At 46.2% G+C, this 13,626-nt stretch overlaps 2 protein-coding genes across 2 annotated transcripts in view; one reads left to right on the top strand and one right to left on the bottom strand.

The window, feature by feature from the left end:
* Window positions 1–3,247, top strand: part of capn7 (calpain 7) — a 47,626-nt gene extending 44,379 nt beyond the window's left edge. The window contains exons 20-21 of the mRNA XM_068000924.1: window positions 39–122; window positions 2,185–3,247. Of these exons, the coding sequence (XP_067857025.1) occupies window positions 39–122; window positions 2,185–2,329 (229 nt within the window). The 3' untranslated portion in view covers window positions 2,330–3,247. The remainder of the gene's footprint in view (window positions 1–38; window positions 123–2,184) is intronic.
* A 3,416-nt stretch (window positions 3,248–6,663) lies between these two features.
* The window catches only part of LOC137335626 (SH3 domain-binding protein 5-like), a 68,191-nt gene continuing 61,228 nt past the window's right edge, over window positions 6,664–13,626 (bottom strand). The window contains exons 9-10 of the mRNA XM_068000929.1: window positions 10,604–10,855; window positions 6,664–8,246 (exon numbers count right to left, since the gene is read on the bottom strand). Of these exons, the coding sequence (XP_067857030.1) occupies window positions 8,071–8,246; window positions 10,604–10,855 (428 nt within the window). The 3' untranslated portion in view covers window positions 6,664–8,070. The remainder of the gene's footprint in view (window positions 8,247–10,603; window positions 10,856–13,626) is intronic.

Genomic DNA, 13,626 nt, shown 5'->3' with positions numbered 1-13,626 from the left:
GCCTATTTGTTGTTTAACCATTTTCCCTCTCTTTGCAGGCAGTACAGTGTTGGATTTGAAATGGTAACTGTTTCAGCAACAGGAGACACTGAGTTCCATAAAAAGCCCAGTGGAGATTATAGGTATTGTTTCGTGCTTTTTTTATGTACAGTCCCAAGTGCTGGAATTATTTCTCAATGTCACCTTAAAGACATTTGTAGCAGCAGCTTTTCTTAAAAAAAAAAGTTGCAAGTTCCTGAATCACTTCGGAGTAAAAACAATCGATTTATTCTCGTGCCTATTGCTTTGCCAGCTCACCTGTGGCCACAGCCCATCCCATCCTTACCAAGAGCCACTGGCTCCACCTGCCTGAATCAGATGATCCTTCAAATCCCTCCATGGTCTTGCCTCACCTGCTGATAGATCTTCAGTGTATCCTCTGCTTCCCAAGCGCCGGCGTCCTCCCCGCTCCCTGCCCGTGCCCCGCCCACCGGCGTCCTCCCCGCTCCCTGCCCGCGCCCCGCCCGCCGGCGTCCTCCCCGCTCCCTGCCCTCGCCCCGCCCACCGGCGTCCTCCCCGCTCCCTGCCCGCACCCCACCCGCCAGCGTCCTCCCCGCTCCCTGCCCGCACCCCACCCGCCAGCGTCCTCCCCGCTCCCTGCCCGCACCCCACCCGCCGGCGTCCTCCCCGCTCCCTGCCCTCGCCCCACCCGCCAGCGTCCTCCCCGCTCCCTGCCCTCGCCCCACCCGCCAGCGTCCTGCCCGCACCCCACCCGCCGGCGTCCTCCCCGCTCCCTGCCCGCACCCCACCCGCCAGCGTCCTCCCCGCTCCCTGCCCTCGCCCCACCCGCCAGCGTCCTGCCCGCACCCCACCCGCCAGCGTCCTCCCCGCTCCCTGCCCGCACCCCACCCGCCAGCGTCCTCCCCGCTCCCTGCCCGCACCCCACCCGCCGGCGTCCTCCCCGCTCCCTGCCCTCGCCCCACCCGCCGGCGTCCTCCCCGCTCCCTGCCCTCACCCCACCCGCCAGCGTCCTCCCCGCTCCCTGCCCTCGCCCCACCCGCCAGCGTCCTCCCCGCTCCCTGCCCGAGCCCCGCCCGCCGGCGTCCTCCCCGCTCCCTGCCTGCGCCCCGCCCGCCGGCGTCCTCCCTGCCTTCGCCCCGCCCGTCGGCATCCTCCCTGCTCCCTGCCTTCGCCCCGCCCGTCGGCGTCCTCCCCGCTCCCTGCCTGCGCCCCGCCCGCCGGCGTCCTCCCTGCCTTCGCCCCGCCCGTCGGCGTCCTCCCCGCTCCCTGCCCGCGCCCCATGCCAGCTGTTGTGCCCATCCTCGAGTTCTGCTCTCCAAACCCTTCCTGGCTGCTTCGAAAAGCCCCTCCGTTTTGATCATGCGTCCTCCTGCTCAGTGAGCCCCGTGGTCCAGTAAAGTGATCTGAGATGCGTCTCTATACGTGCGGAGCACGACAGAAGTGCAGCAGTTGTCCATGTGCAGTCTTGCGGCCTTTTATAAAACCTGTGCTGTTAGTCACTTTTAAAATCTGTAATAGAGCAAGAAACCTGTACAAGGGAATATGAAAAAATATCCAACTGGTTTTTGTCATGTAAGGGAGGCAAATGTCCGCTTACTTTTTTTCACCCACTTGAATCTTGCCCTTTAAAGTGTCAGCCATGGTTCAGTGGTAGCACTCTCGCCTCGGAGTCAGAAGGTCGCGAGTTCAAGCCCCACTCCAGAGACTTGAGCACATAACCCAGGCCGACACTCCAATGCAGCGCTGAGGGAGTGCTGTGCAGTCGGAGGTGCCGTCTTTCGGATGAGACATTAAACCGAGGCCCTGTCTGCCCCCTCAGGTGGATGTAAAAGATCCTACGGCCATTTTGAAGAAGAGCAGGGGCGTTCTTCCTGTTGTTCTGGCCAATATTTATCCTTCAACCAACGTCACTAAAAACAGATTATCCGGTCATTATCACATTGCTGTTTGTGGGATCTTGCTGTGTGCAAATTGGCTGCCACGACTCCTACATCACAACAGTGACTATACTTCAAAAGTACTTAATTGGCTGTAAAGCACTTTGGGACGTGCTGAGGTTGTGAAAGGTGCTATAGAAATGCAAGTCTGTCTTTCTTATAGTGGGCAGCAGTTTGTACAGTCATTGTGTAACCTGATAATATATTGACTATTGGGCAGTTAACATTTGCATTTCTTCTGTTGCAGATGTGGGTTTTGCTATTCCGAAGTTGAGCGAGTCCCTGCAGGAGTTTACAACATCATCCCCACAACCTTCCTCCCCGCTCAGGAGGGCCCCTTCTTCTTAGACTTCCACAGCACCATCCCACTCAGGATTAGTCAGTTACAGTGAGCCAAGGAACTGTAATAAGCATCTTAACTTGAGAAGAAATTGCGGAATCATGTACATGCCTGATAATGGGCATGCTTTTTTTTAAAAGGGCATATTTTCTCAGGTACCAGTTGGCATTCACTCATTATACAGAATTTCTTTGAGAGACACCAGAGTTGTGGTCCGTGTTGGGAAAGGTGTTCATACATCCACAGAAATTCACTCATTTTAAACAAAGTTAGTCCAATAGCAAGAAAGAAACCAAGCTTGTGTTTGATTCTCTGTTATACTTTTTTAAATGAAGGAACCATGTAAATGCTTTTGGTATAATATCTTTACAAAAAGTGATGTACATATTTCTACTGTGGAATATAACTGGGACTCTTCTACAATTTAATTAGTTGCTTTTCTCCCCCAGTATTGCAATCGATTAACAAGAACTAGGGTGGGAATAGATTGGATTTTTTTCACCAGTGTTCAGTTGCAAACTGTGCTGGCCCTTTAAATGACAGCACAAAAGAGTGGATATGTTTTTCCAAGAGCTTTTAAACTGCATGAAAAGCAGCCGTCAATATTTACTGGAATTACTCTGCAACTTAGGGAAATGTGCAATTTATATTGTAAATCAAAGACCAGTCAATATTTGTAATGATATAAATCAAATTTTTTTTTTTAAAGTGGGATACTGGTCTGGTGATTGTGAATTCAGCTGTATGTATTTCTATTGCAGATTATATATTTTTATCAATTTTTTTTTAGTATCTAGCATGCATAAGAATTGAAAAGTTATGCATCCACACACCAGTTGTGGGAAAGCTGAATTTTCTTTTTGTGGAAGATACTAATTTGCTCTTATTTCAAGATAGGAAACTTATGAACTCATCTGTCCAAATATGTGCATAACATCTTGGATTATGAAGAATAAAAACCATCAATGTTTCTCTGTCATTAATGTTACATTGTGTGCAATTTATCTTCTGATAGGCAATATGGACTGAACTGGCCAAACGATCTGATTGGTCTGAGCATCATGTGACTCTCATTGCCACAGACTAATCCCTACTCCTCTACATATCCAGCCTTTACCAAGTTCAACTCCACATTCTTTCTCTCACCCAGACATGGGCCCTGCGCCTTGGACTTCGTACTCAGCCCAGGCCTGCCTCCTTTTCTTACCACAGGATTAGGCATCTCGCTTTCTCCCAGATGGAGAGAATCTTCCTGTTTTGGGACAGTGTTAAGACCCAAGCTCCTGCTCAGCTCCAGGCCTGTTGAGGCCCCAGCTGCCCAGCCCCTTCCCCTCCCAGGCTCTGACCTGTTCTCTGTTCTCACAATATCCAAAATTAATGGAACAAAACGTCTGTGGACGTTCCGACTGATCGAACGTCGCGTGTTATTCACGGCCTTGTCTCTACTTTTTAAAAAGCAAAAGAATGACTCGTTACAAAATGGTCCCCTCAGTTTGAGGTACAAATATTTGACTGGTTTGAAAGAACAGGAAGAAATGTCTACATATTTATCCACCCACTTGACAGTTTGTACAGTCATTGTGTAACCTGATAATATATTGACTATTGGGCAGTTAATGTGTGCATTTCTTCTGTTGCAGAAGTGGGTTTTGCTATTCAGAAGTTGAGCGAGTCCCTGCAGGAGTTTACAACAACATCCCCACAACCTTCCTCCCTGCTCAGCAAGGCCCCTTCTTCTTAGACTTCCACAGCACCATCCCACTCAGGATTACTCAGTTACAGTGAGTCAAGGAACATCTCACTTCCAGCTCCCTTCCTTAAAGCCCAGCTCGAGGCCGCAACCTCCTACTTCCAGCTACCTCCCTTAAGGCCTGTCTCTGGGCTACAGCCTTTCACTTGCTCCCAATTCTGGCCACACATCAAAACTTTGTGCAGTCAAAGCAAGCTAAACAGTCTCCATTATCGTGGTTACAGAATAACTGGTTCACTAATGTCCTTCAGGAAAGGGAACCTGCAACCCCCACCCTGTTGTGACCTACACATGACTCAGTCCCACACCATACTCAATGTCATAGAGTCATAGAGTTATACAGCACGGATAGAGGCCCTTCGGCCCATCGTGTCCGCGTCGGCCATCAGCCCTGTCTACTCTAATCCCATATTCCAGCATTTGGTCTGTAGCCTTGTATGCTATGGCATTTCAAGTGCTCATCCAAATGCTTCTTGAATATTGTGAGGGTTCCTGCCTCCACAACCCTTTCAGGCAGTGAGTTCCAGACTCCAACCACCCTCTGGGTGAAAAAGTTCTTTCTCAAATCCCCTCTAAACCTCCCGCCTTTTACCTTGAATCTATGTCCCCTTGTTATAGAACCCTCAACGAAGGGAAAAAGCTCCTTAGTATCCATCCTATCTGTGCCCCTCATAATTTTGTACACCTCAATCATGTCCCCCCTCAGCCTCCTCTGCTCCAAGGAAAACAAACCCAATCTTCTCAGTCTCTCTTCATAGCTGAAGCGCTCCAGCCCTGGTAACATCCTGGTGAATCTCCTCTGCACCCTGTCCTCAGGGCAATCAGGATGGACGATAATTACTGCCCTGTTAATGTCACCCTCCAATTCCCAAAACAAATATTTATTTTAAAAAAACAGATCCATCTGACTGATGTTAAAAGTTTGTAGAATAGCTGATTTTATTTTGGATTACTTTCCCAGCAAGAGTCTTGTTCTGCCTCGACTTGTACGTTTTGAACCATTGATACTGGTATATTAAACAATCAAATTCTAAAGGCTAAACTGTTTAACCTTGGCTGGAAGCATAAACACAAGCTACATTATAGTTCATCTGCCTCAAAGTGCATTAGAGTCAGGGAGCTGCACCATCATGCAGATGGAATGTCCAAACGGTGTTCCAGCTTCCGTGCCCATTTGCAAGGAACACTGAAGGGGAGCCCACCATTTAAAAACAATAATCTGGACATTCCTGAATGCCCTGTCTCTGTTTCCTTCCCCCACCCCCCCCTTAATTACCCAGTACACAATGGGCAGCCAGCACCCTTCACCCTCCCAGCATGCCATGAGCAGGCCAAGCATAATCAGTTCACCGTACGCAGGTACGCACCGTTCATTATCAGCCCCAGTAACGTAACAAATTGCATTTATATAGTGCCTTTAATGTAGTAAAACATCCCAAGGTGCTTCACAGGAGTGTTATAAAAGAAAATCTGACACCAAGCCAAGGGAGGAGACATTAGGACCGGTGACCAAAAGCTTGGTCAAAGAGGTAGGTTTTAAAGGAGGAGAGGTGGAGATGTTCAGGAAGGGAACTCCAGAGCTTAGGGCCTAGATGGCTAAAGGCACAGCCGCCAATGGTGGGGCAAAGACACGGTGCCATCTTGTTCCATTGGCCAGTTTTAATTACCAAGTGAGTCCATGAGGTAAAAGGCTAGATATCGGCTTGCTCCAGTACTAGGCTGATCAAACCTTTGAGCCTTACCTTCTGCAACCCTTCCAGCCCAGCTGTCGCTTATACTTAATCTGATAACAGGGATAACTGTTTACCTACCTAGTCTCTGGTTCACTCCCAGCCCCTCTTGGTCTCTACCTGCAGCTTGCTAACGTTGAGTCGGTTGCCCTTTTTACCGGCTTGATTCTTGTATATCCTTTTAATGCTCTGCTTTAAAAATGTTACACATCGGGGGAAAAAAAAGCTGTACAGAACGCACAAGTTCAAAAGATTAGTAAATAGAATCACTGCTGGGGTCAGATGAAGCAGGAACTGAGAGAATAGGAAGACATCGTGTCTGTTTTTCAAATATTACAAAGAGAGACTTGCATTTATATTGCATCTTTGACAACCTCAATATGTTCTAAAGTGCTTTACAGACAAATAAGTACTTTTTTTTTTAAAGTGTAGTCACTGTTGTAATGTAGGAAACATGGCACACAAGGTCCCACAAACAGCAATGTGATCATGAGCAGATCATCTGTTTGTGCTGTTGGTGGAGCGATGAATATTGGCCCAGGACACCGGGAAGCTCTCCCTTGCTCCTCTTCGAAATAGTGTCATGGGATCTTTTATGCTCACCGAAGAGGGCAGACGGGGCCTCGGTTTAACTTCTGATCCAAAAGGCAGCACCTCCGACAGTGCAGCACTCCCTACTTGGTGATGGAGAGGATATGGGGTCAGAAGCTCATCTCAGTCAAATAGGACGCCAAGGTTGGGAACAGTCTGGTTCAGTCGGAGTGGCCATGGAGAGGGATGGAGTTGGTGGCTAGGGAACGGAGTTTGTGGTGGGGACCAATGACAATGTGAAACCCAGAAGAGCAGGAAAATACTCCTATTACTAGCATTTTTCAGTAAGTTAAATGTTTTTACATTCCTAATACATTTGTAAGATTCAAGCAGTTTTATTCAGCTTTACAAAAAGAAACTTGTTCAGTTGTAAGTATAATTGAGTTAAAGTTGTCCTTTAGACAGACTGGTCGGTGCTGCTTAATATCATTCTGTTCTCATCCAATTCTCCTTCAAGTCTTTGCACACATAAGTTATACGAACACAAACACGCAGTCACAATGCTGAGCTGTATGTGTTCAGAATGTGCAGACATACAAGCCCGGTTAGCAAATGATAGAACCTATAAAATAGTGTTAAAAGCACCATATACAACCCTTAACATTGCAATACCAAAGCATATATAAAAAGTAACACTGAAAACAGAATGTCTAAAGACTATAAAAACGTGGTATAGATTGCTAATGTTTTAAACATAAACACAAGGCATGCAGGCTTTGCCATTGGTCACTTTACTTGCATGACTGTGAAGTACAGGGTTGTGGTAAAATACAGGAACCAGTTTTACAATCTGGATTCAATGCAGTTATATTCCCACTGCATTCCCCAGTCAAGGATACTGTTCCGTTGCCTGCATAAGCAAACACATTACAGAGCAGCAAAACCTCGTCAATGCCCGTAATAGATTTGGATTGGCACAAATGGCTGGCTGTAAAAGGAATTAAACTGACAAGATGGCAACCTCATAAGCCAATATCCCACTCTACAGCAATGGCTGGTTTTCTTCTGCATAGTCAAGAGGACCTGAAGGAACAGTGATTGAATCCAACCTTAGTGGCCTGCCCCCCCCCACCACCCCTTCTAGCTACTAAACCGTGTTGAATCACTATTAATAACACACAACGCTATGCACAGGAAGTGAACCCTTTGGCAGTTTCCTTTGTTTTTGTTGTACGTCCTTCTGAACAGGAAGCATGGGAGGTCCTTAGGGACTGGTTTTCAACAGGACGTGAGAACTAAGACTGTGGTAAAGACAGATCTAACCTCTTGATGGAGCCAGCATATCCCGACATACGGAAACGTGACAGGCGTCAATACGAAGAGGGACACAATGAAGTGGCGCACGAGTACAGCACAAAGTACAAGTGGAGCAAAGCAGGACCTTCTGCTGATCAGAGCTCCACCTCTGCTGTGTGTAAGCAGGTCGTCAGTCAGGGAACAAAACAAACAAGGATCTTACTTCACATCCAGTTCAACAGCCCAAACTGATGACTGTTACTTGGCCTCCAGTCTGAAATCAGGCCGCTAAATACAGACTTTGCGGATGTCCCATTATTTAATTAATTTAGATCCCGAACGACTCCCGTAGTTTCCTTTTTACAACTGCAAACACCAGCCACTCTTTAGAAAAACCTTTCAGCGCAGTAGTTAGACAGCAATTAAAAGGCCAAGACAGTGTCTGCGGGCGAGTAAGTCGTGATGCAATGTCCCCATACACAATATTTAACAGGTCAGTGACTGAGCCAATCCACAGACTTCAATTTCTGAAATTTTCTTCTCCTTTGGCACTGTGCAATTGACTGAAATTTGAGTCACTCTGATCTCCAGGGTTGTTTCATCAATGGTCTGTTGGTTAATCCGTTTGTCCTTTTCATTTTCAACACCTTCAGCCCGGTCCCCTATACAAACGATATAATAAAATTAACTTTCTGTCCATTTAGATGAGCATCATACTAACTATAAAACCATTAACAGTTCACTGGACAACTACCAATAGATTATCTACTGGGAAAGAAGAGAACATGACTGAATTTTACAAGGACCAATTGGCGCTCTCACACTCTCCTGAGCACGATGATTAGCAGAGTGAAGTGGTTGCTCTAAATGTATTTTTCTTGGCTCCCACATATTGATACACTAACCTCGGAATTCCTGGAGCTGGAGAAGGCAGGGAGGGAGTCTGAGTTTTGGGTGGAACCTGGTTATGTTAGGATCCCATCCCATTTGCCCATGCCCTTTAAATTCCAGTATGGGGGCGGAGGGAGAGACAGTGGGCAGATCTCCGATATGGGGGGGGGGGGGAGACAGCGGGCAGATCTCCAGTATGGGCGGGGGGGGAAAGAACAGCGGGCAGACCTCCAGTATATGGGGGGGGGGGGAGGGGACAGCGGGCAGACCTCCAGTATGGGGGAGGGGGGGAGGGGGACAGTGGGCAGATCTCCAGTATATGGGGGGGGAGGGAGGGAACAGTGGGAAGACCTCCAGTATATGGGGGGGGGGGGGGAGGGGACAGCGGGCAGGCCTCCAGTATATGGGGGGGGAGGGGACAGCGGGCAGACCTCCAGTATGAGGGCGGGGGGTGGGGGGAAGGACAGTGGGCAGACCTTATGTCTGCCCCGCCCCTCCACCACCCCCCGCCATGTCAAGTGATCGTTTCAAGAGGAGTTCCCAGACTACTCCAGGAAATTCCACCTTTTAAGTCCTTGGTAGGACTCCGGGGAACCCGCATCAGCTGGCAGGAGCCCCGCTGAGGGCATTAACAGCCTCCAAAACGATACTAGGGAAAGGATCCTGCACATTCCCCAAGAGGCCCACTTACAACACTCGGAGCGGAAGACGTGAAGAGGAGGATTTTCTTCGGACCTTTCGCCGAGCCTGCTTGCCGCCATTGGAATGACATGGAGGTTTAGGGAGGGCGGGGCTGGGGAGCCTTTGGAGACACAACGCGGCTACACAGCCCCCCCATCCGCGCCATACAAATCGCCCACTCCTGCAATCTGGGATGGGGTCTGAGGCAAGTAGCATGGTCAAAGAAAGATTTGCATTTATATAGCGCCTTTCACAACCTCAGGAACTCGCCAAGGCTTCTTCGGCAGCACCTCCCAAACCCATGACCTCTACCACCTAGAAGGACAAGAGCAGCAGGTACATGGGAACAACACCACCTGCACGTTCCCTTTCAAGTCACACACCATCCCGACTTGGAAATATATCGCCGTTCCTTCATCGTCGCTGGGTCAAAATCCTGGAACTCCCTTCCTAACAGCACTGTGGGAGAACCTTCACCACACGGACTGCAGGGGTTCAAGAAGACGGCTCACCACCACCTTCTCAAGGGCAATTAGGGATGGGCAATAAATGCCCATCCCTAATTGCCCTTGATACTATTAATGATGTTCATCTATAAATTATAAGGTAGTGAATTTTCTTTTTGCATAGTCTCTAAATCACCAGAGTTCACTGAAGCATTTGAAAACTAAATTAGTGCTGCATGGTGGACATCAGATTATACACGATATACGACCACAGACACGGGTAATTCTGTGACAACCGTGTTCTATTTCCAGGTTATTTTAACAGATTCCGGAAAAATTTACCACAATATAATGAACACTTTAATGATACCCACATCCCATGAACGAATTAAAAAAGACATCCCAAAGCGGTTTATAGCCAATGAAGTACTTTTGAAGCATAGTCACTTAATGTAGGAAATGCAGCAGCCAATTTGTACACAGCAAAGTCCCACAAACAGCAATGAGATAATGACCAGATAATCTTTTTTTAGTGATGTTGGTTAAGGGATAAATATTGGCCAGGACACTGGGGAAAACTCCCCTCCTCTTCTTCGATAGTGCCATGGGATCTTTTACATCCACCTGAGTGGGCAGACGGAGCCTCGGTTTAATACCTCATCTGAGAAACAGCACCTCCGACAGTGCAGTACTCCAGTGACAGCCTAGATTTGGTGCTCGAGTCCCTGGAGTGGGACTTGAACCCACGACCTTCTGACGCAAAGGCAAGAATGCTACCACTGATCCACAGCTGACACCACAAATAGGGGGTTCCACTCCACCGCACTTATGTTGGCGCAGGAGAACCCCAGAAATTCCAGGGCCAATGTTCAGAGGGTGTCCTCCAAACTGGTTGTCCCTCTCACATGTAATAAAGAAAGGCTTTGCATTGAAACAACGGTTCGTCACATCTCATCCACTGAAATATTCTTCTGCTAAAGTCAGCCTGAAGCATCACTGACCTCGTTCAGCATCACATTCAGGAGACGAGGCTCCGCTGCATTCGCTGCGAGGCCCCAGAATGGGAGAGCCCATGGCGCAATCGGACACGGGACTCAACAGCTCCAAGCTGGCGGGACGGGTTACTGGAGGAAAAGGGCTTGGCAGATCCAAGGGGCTGGCTGGGCAGAAGCTCAAACTGGGCTCGGACTGGCTCTCCGAATCTTCAGAGACAGGGCTGCTGCAGTTATCGTCTTCAAAGATTTCAGACGTCACTGCAAATGAGAAAGGGATTTCACTGAATGATAATCAACAGGAATTCATTAAGAAATCCATCATCAAGTTGCATTCAGCCTCATTAGATTAGACAACTTTATTTATTCATCAAAAGTAAAGAGGCATTTCTAATTTAAAATATCAACATCAAGCACTTGGAGATAGCAGAGGTATTGCATAAAGGCCTTCAGTAGGTTTGATGTCTACTTAACTGCTTCTGGTTGCAGTGTGTTATTAATAACCATTATAAAAGTGTACACTTTATTAGGTTTTCTCAAATGTCATCTGAACAATTTAACATGCAAATCCATTCAAATAGTATTCTGGTGCAGCAATGATTTTGAAGGCAACTAGAGGATCCTTTAGAGATGTAAAAAGCATCCTGAATGATTCCTTGATCTATAATAGAGGGGCAGAGAAAGAGTATTAAAAACAGATATCGGGATTTAATTGATTCACCTCATTAAGGACACGTTCCAAGTAACGGGGAGTGACTATCAACAGTTAACCACAAGACGATGAGGTAATTTGCAAACACCTTTCTCGAGTCACCAAGACTGATACTCTCCAGCGCACCAGATTCATGGAGAGGATGGAGGCGAAGGTTCTCAGACAATCCAGGATAAATGCGCAAGTGTGTTGCTGATAAATGGCATTTTCAGTCTGCACTCAGAGCCCAGTGAAGATGAGTAGGATCCTGTTAAGTGGCTTAGACTTTAAGAAAGTTCCTTGACATATTTTGCATGAAAAGCAGACAAGATTCTCAGAAGGAGAAATATACCCTGAGCTCCCAAATGCTGCAAGGCTTACTATTCATTTAATATAGGCTCACTATTTTCTTAACCATTTCCTCCGACCAGGTTGTCGTTTTTGCTATTGCCACCCACACACTAGGTTTTGAAAATCGCAGGACTAAAGACAGTTACATTCATCAGTTACCCGAGAGACACAGTCGAAAAATAAATCATGTGCTGACCTTCAAATTAATATGATTTTAACTAGAATTTACCAGAGATCTATTTTGGGAGAAAGCAATTAGACCGTTTTAAACAGTATACTTAATAGGAAAATCCCGTTAGATAATAATATGAGAAATTAATGTTTTTTTAAAAAAGGTAGTACCAAGTTCACAAAGCATGAATGAAAGGAGACAAAGAACTTTACAGTTAAGTTTAAATATATAATTAAACATGATCTCTTTTCTCCTACAAATTGATTTAATCTAAAATTGTGTTAAAATAATTTCAGACTCTTGCTTTAGTGGTTGAATTTACCGGTTCTCACTAGGCTATAAGACAGAGCACCAAATATAGCTCATTCAGTGGTGTTCTGGGATCAAAATCTCATCTCATGCTGGCTGATTGGAATAGTGCTGACTATGGAACTTTGGTCTACAGCTTGCATAGTGAGAGAAATACATATGGAGGTCAATGGAATAGCATTGGCTATCTGGCTCTTATTGGACAGTCAAGAATGACTCAAATGGGAAATTAAAATGTCTTGCTGCTACCATCTTTCTCAAAATATTCTCTGTGCAATCTACAGGACTGCTTTTCCAAACTTTTCTTTTGGTATCAGATAATTTTTTTTTAAGCATCGTTGGTTGAGGGATAAATATTTGTCAGAACACCTGTGAGAACTCCCCTGCTCTTCTTCGAATGGTGCCGTGGGATCTTTTACGGCCATTTGAGAGGGCAGACAGGGCCTCAGTTTAACATCTCATCCGAAAGATGACATCTCTGACAGTGCAGTGCTCAGTGCTGCAGCAGAGTGTCAGCCTAGATTATGAGCTCAAGTCTCAGAGTTCTGACTCAGAGGCGAGAGTCTGCCCTAGATTTGAGACAAAGAATAATTTACGACCCCTCAAGATTACTCAGTTAATTCTGTTTCCCTTTGTCTTCAATGAAACAATCTATTGGTAGCTTTATACAATATAGCACATTGTTAATCTTTTTTTTAATTAAAGTACCTTCTATAAGCTCTGTAAATTAATACTAGAATTTGTGGCGGAACAATGATTTGTGTAATTTTATATAGACAAATGAGGTAAGTAAAGCACGGACAAAGATGATTTGTGAGGCTGTGTTTAGAGAGCTGGGACTACAGAAGCAAATTCAAAGCAAGCACAATAGGGCTACATTTATCTAAAGTCTCGTGAATGAAGTCACAAGTGATCTTTTATGTCTTGACATTAAGATTAAAAGCACTTTGTTATTCTTTCAAATTTAAACCAATCATTGTTTCCCATTAGTCACCCCTCCTTCCGTGGCTCAGTGCCCACTCTCTAAAGCCCTTTGGAATGTTTTTCTACATTAAAGATTCTGTAAATATGAGTTGTTACCCTTGTATTACAGAGCAAGGTCAGCAGTGCATTGACATAGTTACCACATTGACAGTTCCTTGAATACTTAAACATTGACTCGGGTCCCATACCTAGACTTTGTTTACAACTCTTCCCCTGTGCATTATCTCCAACTATTTTTATTATTCCCCCATTCCAGTGGCAGGTGAGTGTCTGAGACCAAAACAATAAACCTAAGTGCTTGAAATGTCACTTTTAATTTTAAATATAAGGATCGAGGAGTTACTCGGATCTGTCAGATTTTGTCTGATTACACTCCTGTGAAGCACCTTGTGATGTTTTACTCTGTTAAAGGCTCTATATAAATGCAAGTTGTTGTTGATGGTGAGCTCCATAAAAGTGGTGTCCATGTAAATGTGTAACTAATTATGGGATGTCAGTTAGATTGACCATATCTATTTTATGTCC

This window comes from Heptranchias perlo, chromosome 2 (genome assembly GCF_035084215.1).
Source record: "Heptranchias perlo isolate sHepPer1 chromosome 2, sHepPer1.hap1, whole genome shotgun sequence".
Lineage (NCBI taxonomy): Eukaryota > Metazoa > Chordata > Chondrichthyes > Hexanchiformes > Hexanchidae > Heptranchias > Heptranchias perlo.
Note: the sequence above shows the minus strand (reverse complement) of the source record. Positions and strands in the feature narration are given on the sequence as shown.